The sequence below is a fragment of the Euleptes europaea genome, chromosome 6 (genome assembly GCF_029931775.1).
Source record: "Euleptes europaea isolate rEulEur1 chromosome 6, rEulEur1.hap1, whole genome shotgun sequence".
NCBI lineage: Eukaryota > Metazoa > Chordata > Lepidosauria > Squamata > Sphaerodactylidae > Euleptes > Euleptes europaea.
In genome coordinates, this window is record NC_079317.1 from 4,242,724 (window position 1) to 4,267,487 (window position 24,764).

The window sequence follows — 24,764 nt, forward strand, 5'->3', positions numbered from 1 at the left end:
CCTCCAACTCTGGGCAAGAAGGAAAAGGGCAGGGAGGAAGCGAGTGTTTGCATACTCAGGAACCAACATAGCTTGCACGGGCGCCACTAAAATACATTACAGCACAAAAGCAGTTGCAAAGAAAATGCAGAATGGGTTTTCCATTGAGGTCACTTGGCCCAGATAGACTACTCTGGCACTGGATTGACAGCCCCCAGAATGGAATAACGGTCCCAGGGAACAGAATCTGTGCACTGGGATTAAAACGACAGCCCCCCCAGAGTGGAATGGCACCCTCTGGGAGTAACAGAGGTGTTCTGGGACTGGAATGACAGTCCCAGAGTGGACTGACAGTGCAAGAAGGAAGGGGGGACAGGAAGTCCCCACCACGCAGCTGGCAGCTCTCCCAGGAACATCTCTGCAAACAGTTTCTTGGCGGTCTTGGCTGCCAACCGTCTCTCTGCTCTGCTGCTGCCCCAAATGTTTTTTTTTTTTTTTAATAATGTGCAAAGAATGAGAGGAAGAGCCAAGGAGACAAGAATGCACGCAGAGGCAGCCAGCCAGGCGTGAACCAGGGGAAACCCTGTACCCCTGGCAGGAATGAATGGCAAGGGCAGAATACGAGATTCAAAAGCTCAAATTCTTCATGAGAATCAACCCCCTTCTCCATTTCCCCAGCAAGGAAACCTGCACTATGCAAGTCCAGGAAAAGAGATCCGGATGCAGAATTGAGGGTCCTGAGAAGTTCGGCTTCTGAAACAACATTTTGAGGATCCGTCTCACAGTCCAGATAGATGTACTAAGAGGGTGGAGCAGGGACAAGTGGGGGAGGATGGATCTGAACAGAATTTCCTCCATCTTCTAAAAGAGGCTCTGAGACCACTGCTAGGTGGCAGATTCACCTTCGGGATGCCTTCAGGCACATGTGCAGGGAGCCTCTCTGTCCTTTCCTGGGAGGCCTCTCTGTGGCCCTTTGGGGCACATAGTTCAGGGGCACATGATTCCAAGAGATGGACGGATCAAGGCATGTAAATCCCCCTGAGCGGCACACAGGCATAAGAAAGGCCCTGCTGGATCAGACCCAGGCCCATCAAGTCCAGCAGTCTGTTCACACAGTGGCCAACCAGGTGCCTCTGGGAAGCCCCACAAACAAGACGACTGCAGCAGCACCATCCTGCCTGTGTTCCACAGCACCTAATATATTCGGCATGTTCCTCTGCCGAATATATTAGGTGCTGTTAAAGAGGTTCCTCAGTGGAACAGGTTTCCTCGGGAGGTGGTAAGTGCTCCTTCCCTGGAGGTTTTTAAGCAGAGGCTAGATGGCCATCTGTCAGCAATGCTGATCCTATGACCTTAGGCAGTTCATGGGAGGAAGGGCATCTTGGGCATCTTCTGGGCACTGTGTGTGTGTGTGTGTGTGAGGTGGTAGTGAATTTCCTGCATTGTGCAGGGGGTTGGACTAGACGACCCTGGTGGTCCCTTCCAACTCTATGATTCTATGATCCTGGAGAGATCAGGATCCAAGCCCTTCTGGCAAGAAGAAGAAGATGATGATGAAGGAGAAGGAGAAGAAGAAGAATTGGAGGTATGTGGAGTCAAACCCAGTTCACCAGATTAAAGTCCGCCACTCATGTGGCAGAGCGGGGAATCAACCGGGTTCTCCACTGTGAAACGGATCCTCCAAATGTTGTTTCAGAAGCTGAACTTCTCAGTATCCTCAATTCTGCATCTGGAAGGCTGCCATTAGGACTGGGAGCACAAGGTGAATCGGGCTGGCCGCTCTACCATTCTGTCTCTGTGGCTTTCTGTCTGATTTCCCCGGGGTTGGTTACCCCACGGATGGCCGTCTTCAGTTTGTGACCAGGCTATAGTGATGGTAGACAAGCGGGAAGGCATTGCTCCACTTCAACGCAAGCGTGAAACGTTTGCACAGCAGACTGCAGAAACCACTCTGTTCAATTTGATCTGTGCGAATACAGCTTCTCTGGTCTTTCTGGGATAATGGGCAGAGCCCAGCTTTTAAAATGGGCTTCTATCTAACCCACACAAAGCTGCCTTCTACTAAATCAGACCCTTGGTCCATCAAGGTCAGTATTGTCTGCTCTGACTGGCAGCAGCTCTCCAGGCAGAGGTCTTTCACATCACCTTCTGCCTGATCCTTTCAACTGGAGTTGCTGGGAATCGAACAGGGGACCTAAAGCATGCCAAGCAGATGCTCTGCCACTGAGCCACGGCCCCTCCCCAAATAATACTCAGTGCATGGTGAACGCACACATGAGGCAGCCTTATTCAGAATCAGACCCTGGGTCCATCAAAGTCTGTATTGTCTACGCTGCCTAGCAGTGGCTCTCCGAGGTCTCAAGCAGAGCTCTTTCCCATCACCTACTGCCTGGTCCTTTTTAACTGGAGGTGCCAGGGATTGAACCTGGGACCTCCTGCATGCAAAGCCAAGATTCTTCCAACGAGCCACAAACAAAGCAAAAAGTGCTTTTCCAATAACATTTTTGATCTTGCTGCTAGGTTATGCCTTTGAACGGTTTTAATTTGATTTGTTGCCCCCACCAGTGTTGTGAGCTGAACTGCCCCGTGGCTCAGAAGCAAAGAGGTCTTCTTAAGTGCCTGTACCTTTCATCTGCACGAAGTCGAGCTGGTGGATGGACTGCAGCAGAGGCGCGCTGTCCAAGTTCAAATCGAAGTCCGTCGTCATCCTCGGGGAGAGCGTCCCCTTCCCCCACTGATCCTCGGTCACGTGGACCCTCCGGATAAGCGCGTCGGAGATCTGACGGCAAAGGAGATCAGGATAAGCATGGACTGCAAATAACAATCCATAGGTACTGGGAAGCAATGTGTACTGCATGGTTCCCCTAACATGGTGCCTATGGGTGCCCTCCAACGCCATTCCTAGTGCCCCCCTTTTTTTTAGAAAGTGCAGATTTTTTAAAATGTTGCTTTGGCAGCAGCCCCCCCCCCCCCCGGTACTGGTTTTATTCTGTCTATCGCTCTTTCCCAGTGTATTTTTTAAAATCATTTTATTAAATTTATTGTTAACAAAATTACAATAAATAAAGAAAAAAAGAGGGGAAAACAGAGACAAAAAGATACTTCCGTTTTTTGTTTGTATCGAATATAAATCTAATTAAGAAATTACAACCTGTTCTCTAACTACATATACAAAAATATTTTTAAATTATTCTTACCACTAAAAAAAATCAAACTTTTCTCTGTCGTACCTACATTCTTATTCTTCTGCTCTTCAAACCCACAAATCATCAATTCGTTCTTTTCCGTATTTCCCAAAAAGTCCATAAAAGGTTTCCAATTTTCCACAAACTTAGATAAGCTATTTTCTCTGATCAAAGCAGTTAGTTTGGCCATTTCTGCTAATTCTAACATCTTGACAAGCCATCCTTCTATTGTAGGTATATATGGATGTTTATTGAACATCAAGAAAACAAAAGTAATAACTACAGGAGAATTACACAACTTTAAGGTTGACGATGAGGAAATTGAAATTGTTGAAGACTTTCTATTCCTTGGCTCCACCATCAACCAAAAGGGAGACTTCAGCCAAGAAATCAGAAGGAGATTGAGACTGGGAAGGGCAGCCATGAAGGAGCTAGAAAAGATTTTGAAGTGTAAGGATGTGTCACTGGCCATCAAGACTAGATTAATTCATGCCAGCGTATTCCCTATTACTATGTATGGGTGTGAAAGCTGGACAGTGAAGAAAGCTGATAGGAAGAAAATAGATGTTTCCATTTTTGTGCATATAATATTCTCCAGTCCCCTGTACTTGGGCTTCCTTGGGATATACATGTGTGTGTGTGTCTATTTAGGGTGGCCTGTGATGGGGCTCACCACCCTGTGTCCATGTTCAGAAGATGCCCACAGGCTCAAAAAGGCTGGGGACCCAACATACTAAGACATTTACTGAATACATGCAAGGAGGAAGCTCCCGGGAGCGACAAACCTTGATACCCAAAAGTTAAAATCCCTTTACAAAGACAATACAGCCCTAACAACCAGGTGCTGGCAAGCCAGAATTCCCATCATTCCCAACTTAGAAATCTGCTTGGGGGGAGGGCAAGCTGGGAGACCAGTCGGGCCTTTGAGGAAGAAGCTGGAGAAGAGTGAATGTGATGAAACCAGGGTTTGTAGAGGCAAACCTGGATTTGAATCATCGCCTGCAAGCCAAATTCTGGTTTCGCAAACTAACCGTAGTTAAAAGAAACTGTTTCGTGCTATGCCTGAACCGAGTCTTTGAGTTTAAAGACAAACAGCAAGTGATCTTGCAAGACCCTGCAGGGAACATGTGGAAGTCAGTGTGGAGGTGTTTCTATGCTAATGCTAGAAGCCTCCAAGCAAAAATGGGGGAATTAGAGTGCATGGTTTTAAGAGAAAACGTAGATATAGTGAGCATTACAGAAACCTGGTGGAGGGGAGAGAACCAGTGGGATACAGTCATCCCTGGTTACAAACTGTATAGAAATGACAGGGAAGGGTGTATTGGAGGGGGTGTTGCTATGTATATCAAGGAAGGCATAGTGTCTAATAAGCTAGAGACCATAAAAAGGGCAGACTCGTCCACAGAATCCTTATGGGTGACGATTCCGGGCCCCAAAGGAGATTTAGTACTGGGGACATGTAGTGGAAACTGCGGAAGACCATTATATTACGAGGAGGTAGATGGTGATCTATGCAGCCCTTCCCCATGTGAGAGCAATCTCAGGTCATTAGGGAGTTAACTTTCACACAGCACTGTAAATGATGAGCACCTGGTGAAGGGTAAAAAGGTTAGTTTTCACTCTCTGTTAAAAGAAGGGGAGGGCTTCAGATAAGGAGCCAGCCAGGAGGAGGGCGTCTGGAGCACCAGGACGGCTGCCAGAGAAGAAGCGGCTTGCTTGCCTCCCAGGAGACAACTTCTCATCCTTATTTCAGACTCAGCCTGGATAAAAGGTTATTTTTGTTGAAAGATTATTTAGCTTGGGTGAAAGGGTGTATTTTTTGTTTAATAAAACTGCATACTTTGTTTTCCACAACACTTGCCTATTGGAATCATTTCTTTACCGAACCATGGGTAATACAGGACGTTCTATCAGCCCCCTGACCAAATGGCTCAGGGTGATCTTGAGATGGAGAATGAAATTAGGGAAGCATTTAAAGGTAATGAAGTAGTAATAATGGGAGACTTCAACTTCCCTCATATTGATTGGATAAATGTATGCTCCAGTCAAGCCAAAGAGATAAAATTTTTAGACATCCTAAATGACTGTGCTTGAACAGTTGGTCATAGACCCAACCAGAGGGGAGGCGATCCTGGATTTAATACTCTGTGGTGCTGCCAATGATTTAGTGTGGGATGTCGATGTAGTTGAGCCAGTTGGCAATAGTGATCACAATGGCATCAAATTATGTAAGTAGGAAAGTGACTGGGAAATCTCACACAATTACCTTTGACTTTAAAAGAGGGAACTTCTCTAAAATGAGAAAACTGGTAAAGAGGAAGTTAAAAGGAACAGTTAGGAGGGTTAAATCTCTTGAAAAGGCTTGGGGGTTACTCAAGTCCACATTACTAGAGGCTCAGCTAGCTTGTATACAGCAGGTCAAGAAAGGTAGTAATAAGTCCAAGAGGTCACCACCATGGCTAAGAGGTAAGGTGAAGGAAGCAATTAGAGAAAAAAATTCTTCCTTCAGAGACTGGAAGGTTTGCCCAAACGAGGCGAACAGAAGCAAACACAAACTTGCACAAAGGAAATGCAAGCAGATAATTAGAGATGCAAAAAAAGATTTTGAGAGGCATATTGCTAAACACATCAAAACAAACAATAAGAAATTCTTTAAGTATATTAGGAGTAGGAAACCAGCTAGGGAAGCGGTTGGACCATTGGATGACAACTCTAAGGGAGGATAAAGGAACTCTAAGGGAGGATAAAGCGATTGCTGAAAAACTAAATGAATTCTTCTCATCTGTCTTCACTGTTGAAGATAAAGGCAGATTCCTTCTCCTGAACAGAGATTTTGGAGAGGGGAGAATGAGGAACTGAGGCAAATAGTGGTAACAAGGCAGGAAGTCCTAGAATGACTAGACAAACTGCAAACTAACAAGTCACAGGGACCAGATGGTATTCATCCTAGAGTTCTTCAAGAACTCAAATGGGAAATTGCTGAACTTCTAACAAAGATATGTAATATGTCCCTTCGATCAGCCTCTGTACCAGAGGACTGGAGAATGGCCAATGGAACACCCATTTATAAAAAAGGTTCCAGGGGGGACCCAGGAAATTACAGGCCAGTTAGCTTAACGTCTGTTCCGGGTAAATTAGTGGAAAGCATTATTACAGATAGAATTGTCAAGCATATAGAAGGTCAAGGTCTGCTGGGCAAAACCCAACATGGCTTCTGTAAGGGTAGGTCCGTCTCACTAACCTATTAGAGTTTTTTGAAAGCTTCAATAAGCGTGTGGACAGGAATGAGCCTGTGGATATTGTGTATTTGGATTTCCAAAAAGCTTTTGACAAAGTCCCCCACCAAAGACTGCTAAGCAAACTTCATAGTCACGGGATAAGAGGACAAGTCCTCTTATGGATTGAGAGCTGGCTGAAAAATAGGAAGCAGAGAGTAGGAATCAATGGTCAGTTCTCACAATGGCGGGATGTGAGCAGTGGGGTGCCTCAGGGATCTGTGTTGGGACCGGTGCTTTTCAACCTGTTCATCAATGACCTGGAGTTGGGGTTAAACAGTGAAGTAGCCAAGTTTGCAGATGACACCAAATTATTTAGGGTGGTTAAAACAAAATCGGACTGTGAAGAGCTCCAGAAGGATCTCTGCATACTGGAAGAATAGGCATTAAAATGGCAAATGAGATTCAATGTGAGTAAGTGTAAAGTGATGCATATTGGGACAAAAAATCCCAACTTCACATATACCCTGATGGGATCTGTCCTGGCAGCAACAGACCAAGAAAGGGATCTTGGGGTGGTAGTGGATAGCTCAATGAAGATATAAACCCAGTGTGTGGCTGCTGTAAAAAAGGCAAATTCCATGATGGCTATAATTAGACGAGGAATAGAGAATAAAACTGCTGATATCATACTGCCCTTGTACAAATCTATGGAGAGACCACACTTGGAATACTGTGTACAGTTCTGGTCACACCACCTAAAAAAGGATATTACAGAGCTTGAGAAGGTACAGAAAAGAGCAACCAAAATGATTAGGGGACTAGAGCAACTGTCCTATGGGGAGTGGCTAAGACACTTAGGGCTGTTTAGCTTGGAAAGAAGGCGGCTGAGGGGAGGTCTATAATAGAGGTCTATAAAATTATGCATGGTTTGGAGAGAGTGGACAGGGAGAGGTTTTTCTCCCTCTCCCATAATACTAGAACACGGGGTCATCTGCTAAAGCTGGAGGGTGAGAGATTCAAAACAGATAAAAGGAAGTATTTTTTCACACAACGCATAGTTAAATTGTGGAACTCCCTGCCCCAGGATGTGGTGATGGCTGCCAGCTTGGAGGGCTTTAAGAGGGGAGTGGACATATTCATGGAGGAGAATTCATGGCTGTTAGTTAGAATGGATATTAGTCATGCTGCATACCTATTCTCTTTAGTATCAGAGGAGAATGCCTATAATTTTGGGTGCGGTGCAACACAGCCGGATGGTGCTGCTGCACTCATCTTGTTAGGGGCTTCCTAGGGGCACCTGGTTGGCCACTGTGTGAACAGACTGCTGGACTTGATGGGCCTGGGTCTGATCCAGCAGGGCCTTTCTTATGTTCTTATGTTCTTAAGGTCCCTACTCCAATTTCGAGCTCCCGATAAGCCCCAAATGGCTATCAAAACAATGTACAGTGTAAAACCCGGCATGGATTAGCCTCCAGTTGCTACAGGTATTGCAGAATACTGTTGGTTCATGGAACGGGGTCCCTCATCGACCCAAGATGTTATTCAATCAGGAGAGCCAGGACACATACCACGACGAGGATGTCTTTTTAAATCCTTGACTCATTCAATAAACTAAATTAAGTCACTGTGTGACTGAAGGTAAGCTGTGGAAACCGTTTTGTGTCTGGATTGGCCTCCTCTGGGCATGGAGTAGGGGTCACTGGGGGAGTGGGGGGGAGGTAGCTGTGAATTTCCTGCATTGTGCAGGGGTTGGACTAGATGACCCTTGAGATGCCTTCCAGCTCTGTGTTTTGAAACAACCACTGGTTTGGCACTCAGCCACTACTGGTATTCCCCCCCCTCATGTGTGTGTGAGTGTTAAGTGACATCAAATTGCATCGGACTTATGGCAACCCTTTAAATTAATGACTTCCATATAGGCTTACCAGGACCCTCTTCTTCTTCGGCAGGAGTTTTTTGCATTGCAAAGGGCCAGTTTCCACTCAAACTCCCAGTTTGAGTGGTAAAGGCTTGTTGCGATGCGTCACTTCCGGGTGTAAAACACACCACAAGGGGCCGTTTTCCACTCAAATGGCCCCTTGTGATGTGTTTTACACCCGGAAGCGCCGCATCGCAACAGGCCTTTACCATTCAAACCGGCCCTTTGCACTGCAGCACTTCTGGGTGTGAACCGGAAATGACTTGTCCCTGCCTGCACAGATTGCCCGCCGACCCTCAGCTGGTCAGTGGGCGGCCAGGTGGATTGGCGGGGGGTTGCCCGCCACCACCTGGCACTTGGCAACTCCACCTCCAAAACATCCTATTGTTAACAGGCTTGTTCAAGTCTTGCAAACTTAGGGCCGCGGCTTCCTTTATAGAACTAATCCATCTCCTGTTGGGTCTTCCTCTTTTCCCGCTGCCTTCAACTTTTCCTAGCATGGTTGTCTTTTCCACTGAGTCTTCTCCCTGCCCTCCCCCCACGAAGGAACGTGAAAAGGGAACAGAATCGGCTTCCACCTGCAGGAATCCGCTGGGGTCGTTCTCCTTGATGACTTCCAGACAGTACTCCATCAGACCCGTCGTCTGGCGTAGCTTCACCGTGCAGTGGGAGATCTGGTCTCGCACCACCTGCAACGAGAGTCAAAGACAGCGACGTTTCCAAGGGGCCCAGAGAGCTCAGAGCGGTGCAGTCCCGTCCCAGTGCAGACAACAGAGGAAGCCACAGAGCTGGAAGAACCAGGATCCAAACTGACCAGCTGTCCGAGGAGATTTATTTATGTATTTATTTATTTAAAAAAACATTTGTTTGCCCGCTTTTCTCCCTTGCCAAGCTAAAGGCGGTTTCCCGCATAAATAAAACATAAGTAAAAACAACAATGATCAAACCCCTAAAAGTCACAGTTTAAAAACCCCAGTTGGAACGCCAATAATAAATGCTAAATCAATCAAAGAGCGGTCCTAAAATAAAGCAGCCTTCAACTGCCTCCTGCAAGAAACCTGCTACAAGAAACCCAGTGGATTCCCTGATGGCCATGGGACACTCTTGTCTGGGTCCTGAGACCTGGGAGGCTCTGGGAAACATTGTGTGGGCCCCGTGATAGGGAAGATACTTCTCGTTCATACGTTGTATGTCTACTCGCCAGAGACAGTGGGGCAAAGTCAGGCTTAATGTCACACAGGGCAAAGGAGAGGCTCTTAATTTTCACTTGGGGAAAGAAGAAAAAGGTTTTTATACCCCGATTTTCTCTACCTTTTTAAGGAGGCTCAAACCGGCTTACAATCTCCTTCCCTTCCCACAACAGACACCTTGTGAGGTAGTTGAGGCTGAGAGTGTTTGGAGAGAACTGTGACTGGCCCAAGGTTGCCCCAGCAGGCTGCATGTGGAGGAGAGGGGAATCGAACCCAGTTCTCCAGATCAGAGTCTGCCGCTCATGTGGAGGAGTGGGGAATTAAACCCGGTTCTCCAGATTAGAGTCCACTGCTCTTAACCTCTAGGCCCCCTCCAAATGTTCTGGGCTTCTACCCATTTGGCTAAGTTCCTCACACCCAAGTTAACAGCCCCGCTCAATTCCATGCAGCTGGTATACGGGAAGAGGTTCCATCACCCCATCTCTTGTCTAATCTTTTCAAATTGGGGTTGCCATCCTCCAGGTACTAGCTGGCGATCTCCCGCTACTGCAACTGCTCTCCAGCCGATAGAGATCAGTTTGCCTGGAGAAAATGGCCGCTTTGGCAATTGGACTCTATGGCATTGAAGTAGGGTTGCCAGGTCCCTCTTCTCCTCGGGAGGGAGGCTTTTGCATGTAAGCGCGTGTGCCGATGCATGCGCATCACTTCCGGTTTAGAGCCAGAAGTGCCGCCTCGTGAGGGGCCTTATCCCTCTCTGTATAAGCGGCCCTTTACCACTCAAACTAAGAGGTATAAGGCTCCTCGCGAGGTGGCACGTCTGGTTCTAAACGGGAAGTGATGTGCGTGCAGTATGCAAGCATGTGCACGTTTGCCTGCCGACCCTCAGGTGGTCGGTGGCCAGAGGGGTCAATTGCTGGGGGTTTGCCCGCCACCAGTGGGCACCTGGCAAACCAACATTGAAGTCCCTCCCCTCCCCAAACCCCGCCCTCAGGCTCCGCCCCAAAAGCCTCCCGCCGGTGACAAAGAGGGACCTGGCAACCTTACTTCAGATGCCTTTCCTGAGCTGGGGAAGAGTCTCAGCTGGGGCCTTTGGCCTCAGCTATCCAAGAAGGAGCTGAAGTCACAGGCAGAAGTTTCTGACACTGGTTCTTCACCCCTTCTGAACCACTTCTGCTGGCCGATGCTCTTAGATAGGGTTGCCAACTCCTGGATGGGAAATTCCTGGAAATTGGGGGGGGTGGAGCCTAGGGAGGGTCGGGGGTGTTGAGAGGGCCAGGACCTCAGTGAGGGATAACTAGAGTTGCCAGGTCCCTCTCTGCTACCGGCGGCGGGAGGATTTTGGGGCGGAGCCTGAGGAGGACGGGGGTTAAGGGAGGGGAGGGGCTTCAACGCCATAAAGTCCAATTGCCAAAACAGCCATTTCCTCCAGGTGAACAGATCTCTATCAGCTGGAGATCAGTTGTAACCGCAGGAGATCTCCAGCTAGTACCTGGAGGTTAAATCTAAATAATTTGCTACATATGCTGAAACAAACACTAGTTAAAGGGAAATACAGCACCAGCTCAAAAATCTCTCAAGAAACACACTCAATTTGTGATCAAAACAAAATCAGTATTGGTATACTCTCTATACACATGCAATTCAATCCAGAATTCTAAATTCAAATCAAAGTACAGAGACCCTTTGAAATTTATGAATTAATCAACTGAAGAAGCTCTCTCTCGGCGAAACGTGCACAAAATCCGGAGGTGTCGTTTTGGATTTGTTTGGATTTGTTGGATTTTTTCACCAGAACCTGCTGGTCTTTGATCAAAGACTGTCGCATTTGGACTTGGTATTGGACTTTGATTTGAATTTGGAATTCCGGATTGAGGACTACTGTTTCCCCCCCCCCCTTTTTTTTTTCAATTTAAAAGACTCTAATTTCTACTGGTGGGGTACCTATGATTGTAACACTTATGTATTTTGCATGTGTATAGAGAGTATACCAATACTGATTTTGTTTTGATCACAAATTGAGTGTGTTTCTTGAGAGATTTTTGAGCTGGTGCTGTATTTCCCTTTAACTAGTACCTGGAGGTTGGCAACCCAAGGAGGAGGAGAGCCCAGTCCTGCCCTTCCCTGATTTGTAAACCAGGATGTTTCCCTCCTGACTGCTCTCTCTCTCTCTCTCTCTCTCTCTCTCTCTCTCTCTCTGCATGCATGACTGATGTCAGCTCATCTTCTGTGCACAGAATGTGTAATTGTAGGGATAGGAGATCTAGAGCAGAGATTAGAAAAGCTATTTTCTGCCCATGACAAGAGCGCATAATTCACTGAATGGAGGGGGAAGTGGTGTGTTCAAACAGGGCTTCGAGCCTGCTCCAGTCGTCATCCCCTGACCCCCACTTAGGGTTGCCAACCTCCAGGTAATGGCTGGAGCTCTCCTGCTATTATAATTGCTCTCCAGCCGATAGAGTTCAGTTCCCCTGGAGAAAATGGCCACTTTGGCAATTGGACTCTATGGCATTGAAGTCCCTCCCCTCACCAAACCCTGCCCCCCTCAGGCTCCGACCCAAAAACCTCCCACCGGTGGCGAAGAGGGACCTGGCAACCCTGTGTGTGTGTGTGTGTGTGTGTGTGTAAAGTGCCGTCAAGTCGCAGCCGACTTATGGCGACCCCTTATGGGGTTTTCATGGCAAGAGACTAACAGAGAGGTGGTTTTGCCAGTGCCTTCCTCTGCACAGCGACCCTGGACTTCCTTGGGGGTCTCCCATCTAAGTACTAACCAGGGCTGACCCTGCTTAGCTTCCGAGACCTGACAAGATCGGGCTGTACCATGCTGCCTTCCCTCCCCCTGGCAACCCTACCCCCACATTTTCGCTCTTGCAATAGGCAGCTGCTAAACCTCCTTCCCCACATGTTTCACAGACGCCCACCCCACTGGGCAGTTTCATGCATGCCTATGGAGCCCACCCAATCTGCTGGAGTCAATTTCTCCCCCCAGCACAGGGCCCACAAAACGTCACTGTTCTTTCCAGGATTGCCACTTATATGCCATAAAAGGAGAAGGCTGATGGAATTAAGGATTTTTGGGGGAAACAACCAGACATGGCTGAAGTGGCAGGCACCGGGTCAATGGTAGGGTTGCCAAGTCTGGGTTGGGAAATACCTGGACATTTGGGGTGGGGGACAGGGTTCCCAACTGCCCAGTTATAGCGGGCAGTTGCCTGCCAATCAACTGGGTTGCCCGCCAACCAGCAGATGGTTGGCGGGCAGAAGCAAGAAGGGGAGAGTGATCCCCGCTCATGTGCTCCCGTCACGATACCCCCACTTCTGGATTTACACCAGAAGTGCCGGCATCATGTGGGATGCTCTAGCCATTTCCTGTGAAAACTCTATGGAAACCATAGAGTTTCCAGAAGAAATGGCTAGAGCATCCCGCGCAATGGGGCAGATTCAGAAGTGGCGGTATCGCGACGGGGGCGCACGCACACCCCCAAACCCTGCTGGTAGGAAGAGGGAAAGAAACTCCCGCCAGTAGTTAGAAGGGAAATGGCAACCCTGAGAAGTTCTGAATTCACAGCCAGAGAGAATGCTAAGTAGGGTTGCTATCTTTGGGTTGGGGAATTCACAGAGATTTGTGGGTTGAAGCCAGGGGAGGGTGGGATTCGTGGGGAGGAGGGACCTCAGGGGGGTATAATGCCATAGAGCCCACCCTTCAAAGCAGCCGTTTTCTCCAGAGGAACTGATCTCTGTCATCTGGAGGTCTACTTGGAATTGTGGGAGGCCTCCGGGCCCCACCTGGAGGTTGGCAACCCTACTGCTGAGCCATGAAGCGGTTGCTGGGAATTCCGCTGTCCACAGATGTTATCACGAAAGCCGCCTGTCCCCTCCCTTGCCAAGATGCATCAGAGAGCAGCCCTGGAGTGGGAGATCAAAGATAAAGGGGGGAAACCATCCTTTATCTCCTTATCTTCTTTACAGCTTACGCTGAGGTTCCTGCTCTCCACAGATAATGAAATTGCTGGCCGCTCTTCTCAGAGTTGACACTCGCAGAATATTATCGAAGGATCCACCATCTGCTGGGCTGGGGGCCCCTTCGTATAAATCACGTCCGGGGACTTCTCCGTCTCAGGCATGTGAAGGAAACAGCCTCGTCAAGGACACAGAAAGGTTGTGATCGCGGCCGAGACAGCGAGGACTCAACCCCAGAACAGTTTCAGGTTTTTTGCTGCGCCTGATGCAGGCCAGGAAGTGCCCGTTGTTCTCAGAGGGGCATCGAGGGTTGCAAACCTCTGCGGGTTAATTTTAACTTGGCATAAGCTGAGCCATCTTTATTGTCTGCTAGGTTTCTCTGGTTGAAAATGGGCGTTTGTACCCTGACAAGTTTTTACGCTGGCTTTGCTATTCTAAAAGGACTATTGTCAAAGAAAACAAGGCCTCCGCCCCTGGGCGCTGATAAGGTGGTACAGAGTACAATTTTGAGTTAGCCTCCCTGAAGCTACAAGAAGCTGCATTTCGGAGCTGCATGAATGCGTCAATACTTGCTTATGTCTAATTGGATGGTATAATTCTTCTGTTGCAGTTCTCCCTTAGTAATGCTGTGATGTCATTAAAACTATAAAAGTTGTATGCATAATGAGCTCATTAGAACTTCCTTGTCTTTAAGTGACTTAGACTAGGTGAACTTCTCAGCTCGAGCTTTTAATAAAGGATTACTTTAACGCAGGGGTGGGGTACCTTTTCCCAGCCAAGGGCCATTTTGGCTATTTATAACATCATTTGCGGGCTGTACAAAATTATCAACTTAAAAGTTAACTGACCAAGCCCCAAGCAGGCAGCTGCCCCCACCCCGCATGCAGGCAAGCAGGCAGGCATCCAACCAGTGGCGCACTCGCCCATCTGGTGGCACAAGATGGTCTGTTGCCCCAACCAGGCATAGCCGTCCAGCCGCATGCCGGAGTTGCTCCTGCTCTGCATGGTCGGGGACGGATTCTACAGCGGGCTCCTGCTACCTCCGCCTGCAGGGATGAAATGACTGGCTAAGAACTTGCCCCCCCCTGCATTCTGGCCCTGCCCCCTTGAACCCCTCCATTGTCTCCTGCTAATTCAACTGATCTCCAGCCGATAGAGATCAGATCACCTGGACAAAAATGGCTGCTTTGGCAATTGAACTCTATGGCATTGAAGTCCCTCCCCTCCCCAAACCCTGCCCTCTTCATGCTCCGCCCCCAAAATTTCCTGCTGGTTGCGAAGAGGGACCTGGCAACCCTAAGTACAGAGGGAATACATTTCTCCACAGCCCAGGTGGGAAAGGGTTAACATGGTTACTTGGGCAGTCCTAGCAGTTCCATAGCTAACGATTCTTCTGCAAGGAGGAAAAAAGGTTCATTTTCTCGGCAGAACAAATTCACATCTGCCTTGAATAGAGGCTATTCCTGTCCGCGGGAGGGGACGGATCACCAGTCTTAGATCCTTCTGAGCTAGAGATCAGTAAAGATCCACAAAGGGCCAGACCAAATGATTTTGTGGGCCTTAAACGGCCCCTGGGCCTGGCATTCCCCACCATTGCTTTATCTGCTCTGTTTTGTTTGGAGTGCATCACTGGGCTACCCTCCTTGGAACCTTCAATAAATTCCTCGTCACCTCCAGGTAGGGGCTGGAGATCCCCAGGAATTACAACTGATCACCAGACTGCAGATATAGAGTTTCCAGGTCCCTCCTGGCCACCGGCAGGGTATGGGGGGGTGGCAGGATTGCCAGATCCAGGTTGGGAAACTCCTGAGGATTTGGGGTTGGAGCCTCCACCCTCCAAAGCACATTTTCTCCAGGGGAACTGATCTCTGTAGTCCGGAGAGGAGCCGTACTTCCAGGGGATCCCCAGGGCCCACCTGGAGGTTGGAATCTCTAGACAGAGATCAGGTCCGCTGGAGAAAACGGCTGCTTTGGAAGGTGCAATCTGTGGTATTATAGCTCACTGATAGGTAGGGTTGCCAGGTCCCTCTTCACCACTGGTGGGAGGTTTTTGGGGTGGAGCCTGAAGAGGGCGGGGTTTGGGGAGGGGAGGGGCTTCAATACCGTAGAGTCAAATTGCCAAAGCGGCCATTTTCTCCAGGGGAACTGATCTCTATCGGCTGGAGATCAGTTGTAATAGCAGGAGATCTCCAGCTGGTGCCTGGAGGTTGGCAACCCTACTGATAGGGTTGCCAGCTCCAGGTTGGGAAATGCCTGGAGATTTTGCGGGTGGAGCCTGTGGAGGGTGGGTTTTGGGGAGGGGAGGGATATCTGTGGGGTTATAATGCCATGGAGTCCTGCTTCCAAACTGGCAAATTTTCTCCAGGTGAACTGATCTCTGTCACCTGGAGATCAATTGCTATAGTGGGAGATTTCCAGCTATCACCTAGAGGTTGGCAACCCTAATCGCTGAGGTCCCTCTCATGTCCAAACTTTGCCCTCCCCAGGCAACACCCCAAATCTCCAGGAATTTTCCAAGCTGGAGTTGGCAACCTTAGGGAAATCTAGTGAGGAAGGGCCTTTGTTTGCTCCAGGAATTGGCTCCGGGTCTGACCCGTGTTCTTCATGCCACCGTCCTGAGCTATCCAAAGAAGTCCCAGTCCCTGACACAACTTTACAAACCCCTTTTCGATCCATCTAAGCCAGTGTCCACCACTACATCTTGGGGCAGTGAGTTCCACAAGTCAGCTAAGTATAGGGTTGCCAGCCTCCAGGTACTAGCTGGAGATCTCCTGCTATTACAACTGATCTCCAGCCAATAGAGATCAGTTCACCTGGAAAAAATTGCTGGTTTGGCCATTGGACTCTATGGCATTGAAGTCCCTCCCCAAATGCCACCCTCACATGAACACATGAAGCTGCCTTCTACTGAATCATACCCTTGGTCCATCAAAGTCAGCATTGTCTACTCAGACCGGAAGCTCTTCAAGGACTCAGGCAGGGGTCTTTCACATCACCTACCTGCCTAGTCCCTTTAACTGGAGATGCCGGAGATTGAACCTGGGACCTTCGGCATGCCAAGCAGAGGCTCTACCACTGAGCCACAGCCCCTCCCCTCCTCAGGCTCCGCCCAAAAACCTCCAACCGGTGGCGAAGAGGGACCTGGTACTGCCTTAGGTCTGACTCTTGATGGGGGAAACTGATCTTTGGAGCCTGCAGATAAGGTGAAATTCTGGGAGATCTGCAGGCACCACCTGGAGGATGGCAACCCAAGAAATGCCTGGGACGGAGCTGAAGGCAGGGATTCCAACCAGGAGATTATACAGAGCCGGGCAGAGGGTGGAAAGCCTGCAAAGCATTCACACCCTGTGAATTTCCCCACCTTCCTTTGCCTCGTTGGGCCCCCACGGGGACTCCCCAAACCGACTCTTTGCTGCTAATTAGCACCCGTCACAAAGCATTTGGCTCATCGGCTCTGGCTCCTCGCGAGCCTGAAACAGATGCGGTTCGCATTTTAAAACCGGCCTGAAATCCCAAGAACAGCTGCGGGCCTGGCTCGGCACCCCCCGCCCCCCTATTATTTTTAGAGCATGATGTCATAGGAAGACCCAAACGTTCCACGCAAGGGGAATGCCCCTCCAGCACACCGAAGACGTCCCCAGGGACTAGTACCTTGTGCAGAACTGGCTACAGGGTTCAGGACTGGATCGGCCGAGAACAGGGGTGGAGGCACATTATTGCTCCCTCGGGCAGAAAAACAGCTTGCGGGATTTAACAGCTTTGGCTGATAAGCCAGCCCCAGATGTTCCTCAAAAAGCCTGATCCAGGGCCCTGATCTCATCCCTGTTGGATTACTATAACATGTTTTACGTGTGACAGAGAGCCAGTGTGGTGCATTGGACAGAATGACAGACAAGGCCCCTGGGTGGTGGTGGTGGTGAGGAGGAGGAGGAGAAGAGTTGGTTTTTAAATGCTGACTTTCTCTCCCACTTAAGGAAGAATCAAACCGGCTTGCAATCACCTTCCCTTCCCCTCCCCACAACAGACACCCTGTGAGGTAGGTGGGGCTGAGAGAGCTCTAAAGGAGCTGTGACTAGCCCAAGGTCACCCAGCTGGCTTCGTGTGGAGGAGTGGGGAAACCAACCCGGTTCACCAGATTAGAATCCACTGCTCCAAACCACCGCTCTTAACTACTACACAATGCTGGAGGGCAGGTGTAAGGAGGGGAGGGACTTCAGTGGGGTCTAATGCCATAGAGTCCACCTTCCAAAGCGGCCACTTTCCCCAGGTGAACTGATCTCTGTCATCTGGAGATCAGTTGTAATAGCAGGAGATCTCCAGCCACCACCTGGAGGTTGCGAAAAAAATCACAGCAGTAACAGAGCCAGAAAATTTCTTATCCTAAACTTATTCTACAACCGGCCAACGCAAGAGCGTGTTACTTAATAGCTAGCGTTGGTTCCTAAGTGGTCAAGGTCGAAACAGGGCGATAACCGGACCCCTGTCCTGCACCCCAAGAAAACGAAAGGGGAACCGCCAGAACCACAAGGCTACAAACGTGGGAAAACTTGCAACAAGTCTCGCTGAAATTGACTAACACCTCTATTGTGGAGGACTTTGTAGGACTACCCAAGAAAATGTATATAGACTTGTAATAACGGGTCCAACTGATTTATGTAGCCTTTGTTTATGTTCTGTTTGTTATTGTTATAGATGTTATGTATTACAACATCATAGCAATTTAAATGCTGTAGCAAAATTGAAAACACCTATTTTAAATAGAATAAGTTTATGATAAGAAATTTTCTGGCTCTTGTAGGTTATCCGGGCTGTGTGACCGTGGTCTTGGTATTTTCTTTCCTGACGTTTCGCCAGCAGCTGTGGCCGGCATCTTCAGAGGAGTAACACTGAAGGACAGTGTCTCTCAGTGTCAAGTGTGTAGGAAGAGTAATATATAGTCAGAAAGGGGTTGGGTTTGAGATGAATCATTGTCCTGCAAAAAGTATCACAGGTAATGTGCTAATCATTGTCCTGTAAGTATCAAGATAATGTGCTAATGAGGGTGTGGTATGTTAATATGGAACCATTGTATCCTGAAGTGACACTTGATACTGAGAGACACTGTCCTTCAGTGTTACTTCTCTGAAGATGCCTGCCACAGCTGCTGGCGAAAAGTCAGGAAAGAAAATACCAAGACCATGGTCACACAGCCCGGATAACCTACAAGAACCAATGAACTCTGACCGTGAAAGCCTTCGACAATATTTCTGGCTCTGTTACTGCTATGATTTTTTCACAATACTTGTACAGCAGGCTAACTTTTGTTTACCACCTGGAGGTTGGCAACCCTACCTTCTGACCAGATGAAATACACAAATCCTCCCCAACATTCGAGCTAATGAAACATCACAGCAAGCCAAGGGGATGGTAAGAGGCCAGAATATTACTTGGCAGGGGGCCAGGGACGTCGTGTAAATAAATGCTAAAGGAAAGTCAATTTACATCCAACTCCTTTAAGAGACCCCCAAGCTCATTATCAGCTTTGCAAAGTCGTCTGTTCTTTCCTGAGCTTCCACTCCCCGTGGGATTGGTCCTGTCTTCTCTTTTAATCCAGACAAGTCAAACGTTCCCAAGGCCAGGCACGTTGTGCAATTCTGCAGCCCAAGTCCAGCAATGGACAGAGGGGGCAGAAGTCATAATCTGGAGACTGTCTGTTTTCATTTGGTCAAAGGCATGCTTCTAGCCCACGGCTCCCCAACCTTTTGGAGCCGGTGGGCACCTTTAGAATTCAGACACAGGGTGGGGGGCTAGGGTTGTCAACCTCCAGGTGGTGGGTGGAGATCTCCCGCTATTACAGCTGATCTCCAGGCGACAGAGATCCGTTCCCCTGAAGAAAATGGCTGCTTTGGAGGGTAGAGTTTATGCATTATGCATTTATCCACCTGCTCCAGGCTCCACCCCCCAAATCTCCAGGAATTTTCCAACCTGCGGTTGGCAACTACTTAGGACCAGAGCTGCCTTCACCCACATGAGCCGGCCCTTGCTTTGAGATGAGCATCTGGTAGGGTTGCCAGGTCCCTCTTCGCCACCGGCGGGAGGTTTTTGGGGTGGAGCCTGAGGAGGGCGGGGTTTGGGAGGGGAGGGACTTCAATACCACAGAGTCCAGTGGCCAAAGCTGCCATTTTCTCCAGGTGAACTGATCTCTATCAGCTGGAGATCAGTTGTAATAGTGGGAGATCTCCAGCTTGTACCTGGAGGTTGGCAACCCTAGTATCTGGTGACCTCCTCTGCTTATTTTTTAAATTTATATGCCACTTTTCTCCCTGCCGCTTTTAAATTTATATGCCACTTTTCTCCCCTGATCAGAGACTGAAAGCGGGTTTTCGCATCATTCCCCTCCCCACAATCCTCACAACAACGATCTTGGGAGGATAGGCTATTGTGAGACTGTGAGGGGCCAAGGTCACCTGGCAGGCTTCCATGGCCCAGCGGGGGATTCGAACCTGATTATCCCAGACCCTGGTTGGGCGCTTTAACCACTACACCACACTAGCCCTCTGCAGGGCTGTGTTAGCAAGGGGGTGGTGGCAGCATGGGGCTTTCTAAGCTGTTGCCCCGTCCTAATTAAGGAATTCCCAGTGCTAACAGGTGTGTCAACCACCCCTATGGTTGCCAACACCAGGTTGGGAAATTCCTGGAGATTTGGGGGTGGAGATTGGGAAGGGTGCCCTAGGCTCCACCCTCCAAAGCGGCCCTCTTCTCCAGGGGAACTGATCTCTGTCATCTGGAGATCAGTTGTAATTCCAGGAGAACTCGAGGTCCTCCCTGGAGGTTGACAACCCCAGCCTCTTCTGAAATCCTGTTAAAACATGAACGCTTTGATTGTCCCTTTTCCTTCCACTGTGTTGATTTAATGGTGTGTGTTTTTTAATGCCAATCGTTGATTTTATTGTTCTGCATTTTGAATTATTAATAACTGTTTAATTTTAGCGCTCTGGCTGCATTGATTTGCTTTTACTCCTGGGCAAATGCCACCTGATTTGTGTTTTCGATTGGAGCCGGCTGCACCCTCTTTTGCTCTCTGTTTTATTGGCACATCGTTTTAGGCTGCAGTTTAGATCATTGATTTTCAACTGCTGTTTGAGACCAGGATGCAGATTGGTTTTCCAGGATGGGTGTTTGTAGTAGATCTTTGTTTACAAGAAATGTTTTATGCTACCTTGGGCCTTACTTATAACAGAAAGGCAGGAGAAAATCTCGCTGGATACGTAAGTATAGAAGGAGATGGTGCCAAGTTGGTTGCTTGGGACGGGCAGGGTATACAACAGAAGTCACAATGGGCAGCACTCAAAAAGTGGTGGGCATCCCTGGTCTGAAGGTTGCCAACCTCCAGGCGGTGGCTGGAGATCTCCCGCTATTACAACTGGTCTCCAGGCGACAGTGATCAGTTCGCCTGGAGAAAATGGCCGCTTTGGCAGTTGTACTCTATGGCACTGGAGTCCCTCCCCTCCACAAGCCCCTCCCTCCTCAGACCCCACCCCCAAAATCTCCAGGTATTTCCTAACCCGGAGCTGGCAACCCTACCTGGTCGAGATCACAACAGTCTCCATCTCCAACAATAGCCATGCAGATTAGCTTTGGATTGCACACATTAACAGATCACTTCAGGATACAATGGTTCCATATTAACATACCACACCCTTATTAGCACATTATCTGGATACTTACAGGACAATGGTTAGCACATTACCTTTGTTACTTTTTGCAGGACAATGATTCAGCTCAAACCCAACCCCTTTCTGACTATATATTACTCTTCCTACGCACTTGACACTGAGAGACACTGTCCTTCAGTGTTACTCCTCTGAAGATGCCGGCCACAACTGCTGGCGAAACGTCAGGAAAGAAAAGACCAAGACCACGGTCACACAGCCCGGATAACCTACAAGAACCAAAGTCTCCATCTTGTCTAAACATGGTACATTTTGTTCCAGCACTTCAACGCAGAACTCATTCCAAACGGCTTGTCTGTTTCCCTCTCTGCACTTTTCAGCAGTTTTTCTTCTCACGCAGTCTAAGCAGGACTTCTGCATCAACTGCTCAAGGGCCCAGAGGAGGGTTGCCATCCTCCAGGTGGGGGCCTGGAGCTCTCCTGGAATTTCAACTGATCTCACATGAAGCTGCCTTATACTGGATCAGCCCCTTGGTCCATCAAAGTCAGTATTGTCTACTCAGACCGGCAGCGGCTCTCCAGGGTCTCTGGCAGGGGTCTTTCACATCACCTACTTGCCTAGTCCCTTGAACTGGAGATGCCGGGGATTGAACCTGGGACCTTCTGCATGCCAAGCAGAGGCTCTACCACTAGGGTTACCAGGTCCCTTTTTCCAATAGCAGGAGGTTTTTGGGCACAGCCTGAGGAGGGCGGGGATTGGAGAGGGAAGGGACTTCAATGCCATAGAGTCCAATTGCCAAAGCAGCCATTTTCTCCAGGTGAACTGATCTCTATCACCTGGAGATCAGTTGTAATAGCAGGAGATCTCCAGGTAGTACCTGGAGGTTGGCAGCCCTATCTACCACTGAGCCACAGCCACTCCAGACATTTCCAAGCCCGCCCCCCTCCAAATCTCCAGGTATTTCCCAACCCAGATATGGCAATCCTACAGGCTCGGGTCTCCTATGTGCTGATTCTCCCATCACATTAATTTTGCTGAGCCACCGTCTTGTAAACGAACATTTGGAGATGTAGCACCCATGTTTTTGCAACTTGATTTGCAAAGGAAAGGAAATAAAATTACTGTGTGTCACTTTGCTTTACTTTCTCCAATTGCTAGAGGAAGGGGGAGAAATTAAGCTGTTTTTTAGGCTATAGTATTGGATTAATGCTCTTTTCTGCCCATGGAAATGTGTGTCAGATAAAGTAGGTCAGAGCTGCAGTACCCAGTTGCTGTGAAGTCCAGGGCCACTGGTGCCAACTAGGATTGCCAATATTTTTTTTCTCTTTCTAGGGTCTCTGTGGCCCTAACAAGTTCAAGAAAGGCAGAGCTTCTTTTATATTCTTCCATATCTTTTCCATGTAGGAAAATATTCCATGTTGAATATAAAAAAAAAACTTGGGTAAAGGCCGCCACATATTGGGATAAACTGGCAAATATGGATTTTACTACTTTACTTAGTGAGTTATAGATACTAGTTTTAATATTTTTATATTTTATTGTTAATAGACATTTTTAAAACTGTTAAGACACTTCTTCAGAAGTTGGGTGATGGGTCACTTTTTTAAGGTGGGTGGAGGGTCGAAGGGGTATCTTTTTGATTTTCATAATTTTCTAATCATAAATGTATGAATAAGTATATATAGATACTCTTTTGTATTTTTGTTATTTCTTTTTATTGTATTTGTTTGTTTTTGTTTTTTGTGTTATGTTATAAAAATTAATAAGAAAAGAAAAAAGAAAGGCAGAGCTTCCACAGGTGTAAGGGAAAAGGGACCACAGCTCACTCAGCAGCAGAGCAGACAGAATGAATTCATACATTAAACCATCTTCAAGTACTTGAAGGGCGGTCATGTAGAGGAGGGCGCCGAGTAGTTTTCTGTTGTCCCAGAAGGTCAGACCAGAACCAATGGGTGGAAATTAAATCAAAAGAGTTTCCGTCCAGACATTAGGAAGAATTTTCTAACAGTGAGAGCGGTTCCTCAGTGGATCAGGCTTCCTCGGGAAGTGGTGAGCTCTCCTTCCCTGGAGGTTTTTAAGCAGAGGCTAGATGGCCATCTGTCAGCAATGCTGATTCTATTACCTTAGGCAGATGATGAGAGGGAGGGCATCTTGGCCATCTTCTGGGCATGGAGTAGGGGACCCTGGGCGGTGTGGGGGAGGTAGTTGTGAATTTCCTGCATTGTGCAGGGGGGTGGACTAATGACCCTTCCAACTCTATGATTCTACATTAGGTCCCTGGTATCTCAAACTGAAAGGGGTCTCTAAAAGACTAGCCTACCTTACATGGCTGTTGTCGATATTGTTGAAGTCGCAAGAAGCACTTTTTATGAGTGATATACACAGTATGTTTGCAAAACAAAATCATTATTCTTTAAGGAACAGGAGACTTCAATGCCATAGAGTCCAATTGCCAAAGTGGCCATTTTCTCCAGGTGAACTGATCTCTATCGGCTGGAGATAGAGGGAGGGGCCGTGGCTCAGTGGTAGAGCATCTGTTTGGCATGCAGAAGGTCCCAGGTTCAATCCCGGGCATCTCCAGTTAAAGGGACTAGGCAAGTAGGTGATGTGAAAGACCTCTCTGCCTGAGACCTTGGAGAGCCGCTGCCGATCTAAGTAGTCAATACTGACTTTGATGGACCGAGGGTCTGATTCAGGATAAGGCAGCTGCATGTGTTCCATGAGATCAGTTGTAATAGAAGGAGATATCCAGTTAGTACAATAGAATCATAGAGTTGGGACCACCAGGGTCATCTAGTCCAACCCCTGCACAATGCAGGAAATTCACAGCTACCTCCCCCCAACACCCCCAGTGACCCCCCGTGGAGGGTTGGCAACCTTGCTTCTGCACCCTTCTGCACCAGCTGCTATACTGCAAGGTGTTCTCGGAGGCCCTCTCCGCATCCCTGCCTCGGTCTCCTTGGGGCAGCAAAATCCTTGGGCTGGCCTAAGGCGCTCTTTTGCCCAGTTAGGATGAAGGTTGAGTCCCTCGGTTTGGAAAATGCCGGCAGCGCTCGGACGGATCGAGGCCTAATGGAAGGGCGAGGACGCTTTTGGAAATCCGAAAGCGCTGGGCCCGATGCTCTCAGGCGTGCAGAGAAAGGAGGCAGGCGCAGAAACCTTTGGGAAAAAGCTAACTTCTGCTGAGTGGACACAAATGTGTTCAGCTTCACTGGACTTGAAAACATGTCCTGGCTCTCTGCCTTTTCCCGTCCGAGGGAAAGGCCCCTGGCTCCAAACCTTCCCACTGCCTGCCTTGCAGAGGTGCAGTTAAATCTCCTCCTCCCTGTGAACTGGTTTCTTTTCAGTGAATTCTCCTTCATAGCCATGACCATCCATGAAAAGGGCTTTGGGACTAGGGGTGCCAAGCCTCCAGGTGGGACCTGGGTACCCCCTGGAATTACACCTTATCTCCAGAGTACAGAGATCAGTTCACCTAGAAAATGGATGCTTTGTAAGGTGGACTCTATGTAGGGTTGCCTGGTCCCTCTTTGCCACAGGCAGGAGGTTTTTGGGGCGGAGCCTGAGGAGGGCGGGGTTTGGGGAGGGGAGGGACTTCAATGCCATAGAGCCCAATTGCCTAAGCAACCATTTTCTCCAGGTGAACTGATCTCTATCGGCTGGAG

At 48.5% G+C, this 24,764-nt stretch overlaps 1 protein-coding gene across 6 annotated transcripts in view; it reads right to left on the reverse strand.

The window, feature by feature from the left end:
• TRIM9 (tripartite motif containing 9) overlaps window positions 1–24,764 on the reverse strand; it is a 94,378-nt gene that overhangs the window by 22,493 nt on the left and 47,121 nt on the right. For all 6 annotated transcript variants that reach the window (XM_056852230.1, XM_056852225.1, XM_056852229.1 and 3 more), the window contains exons 4-5: window positions 8,879–8,989; window positions 2,605–2,758 (exon numbers count right to left, since the gene is read on the reverse strand). In XM_056852230.1, coding sequence (XP_056708208.1) covers window positions 2,605–2,758; window positions 8,879–8,989 — 265 coding nt within the window. The remainder of the gene's footprint in view (window positions 1–2,604; window positions 2,759–8,878; window positions 8,990–24,764) is intronic.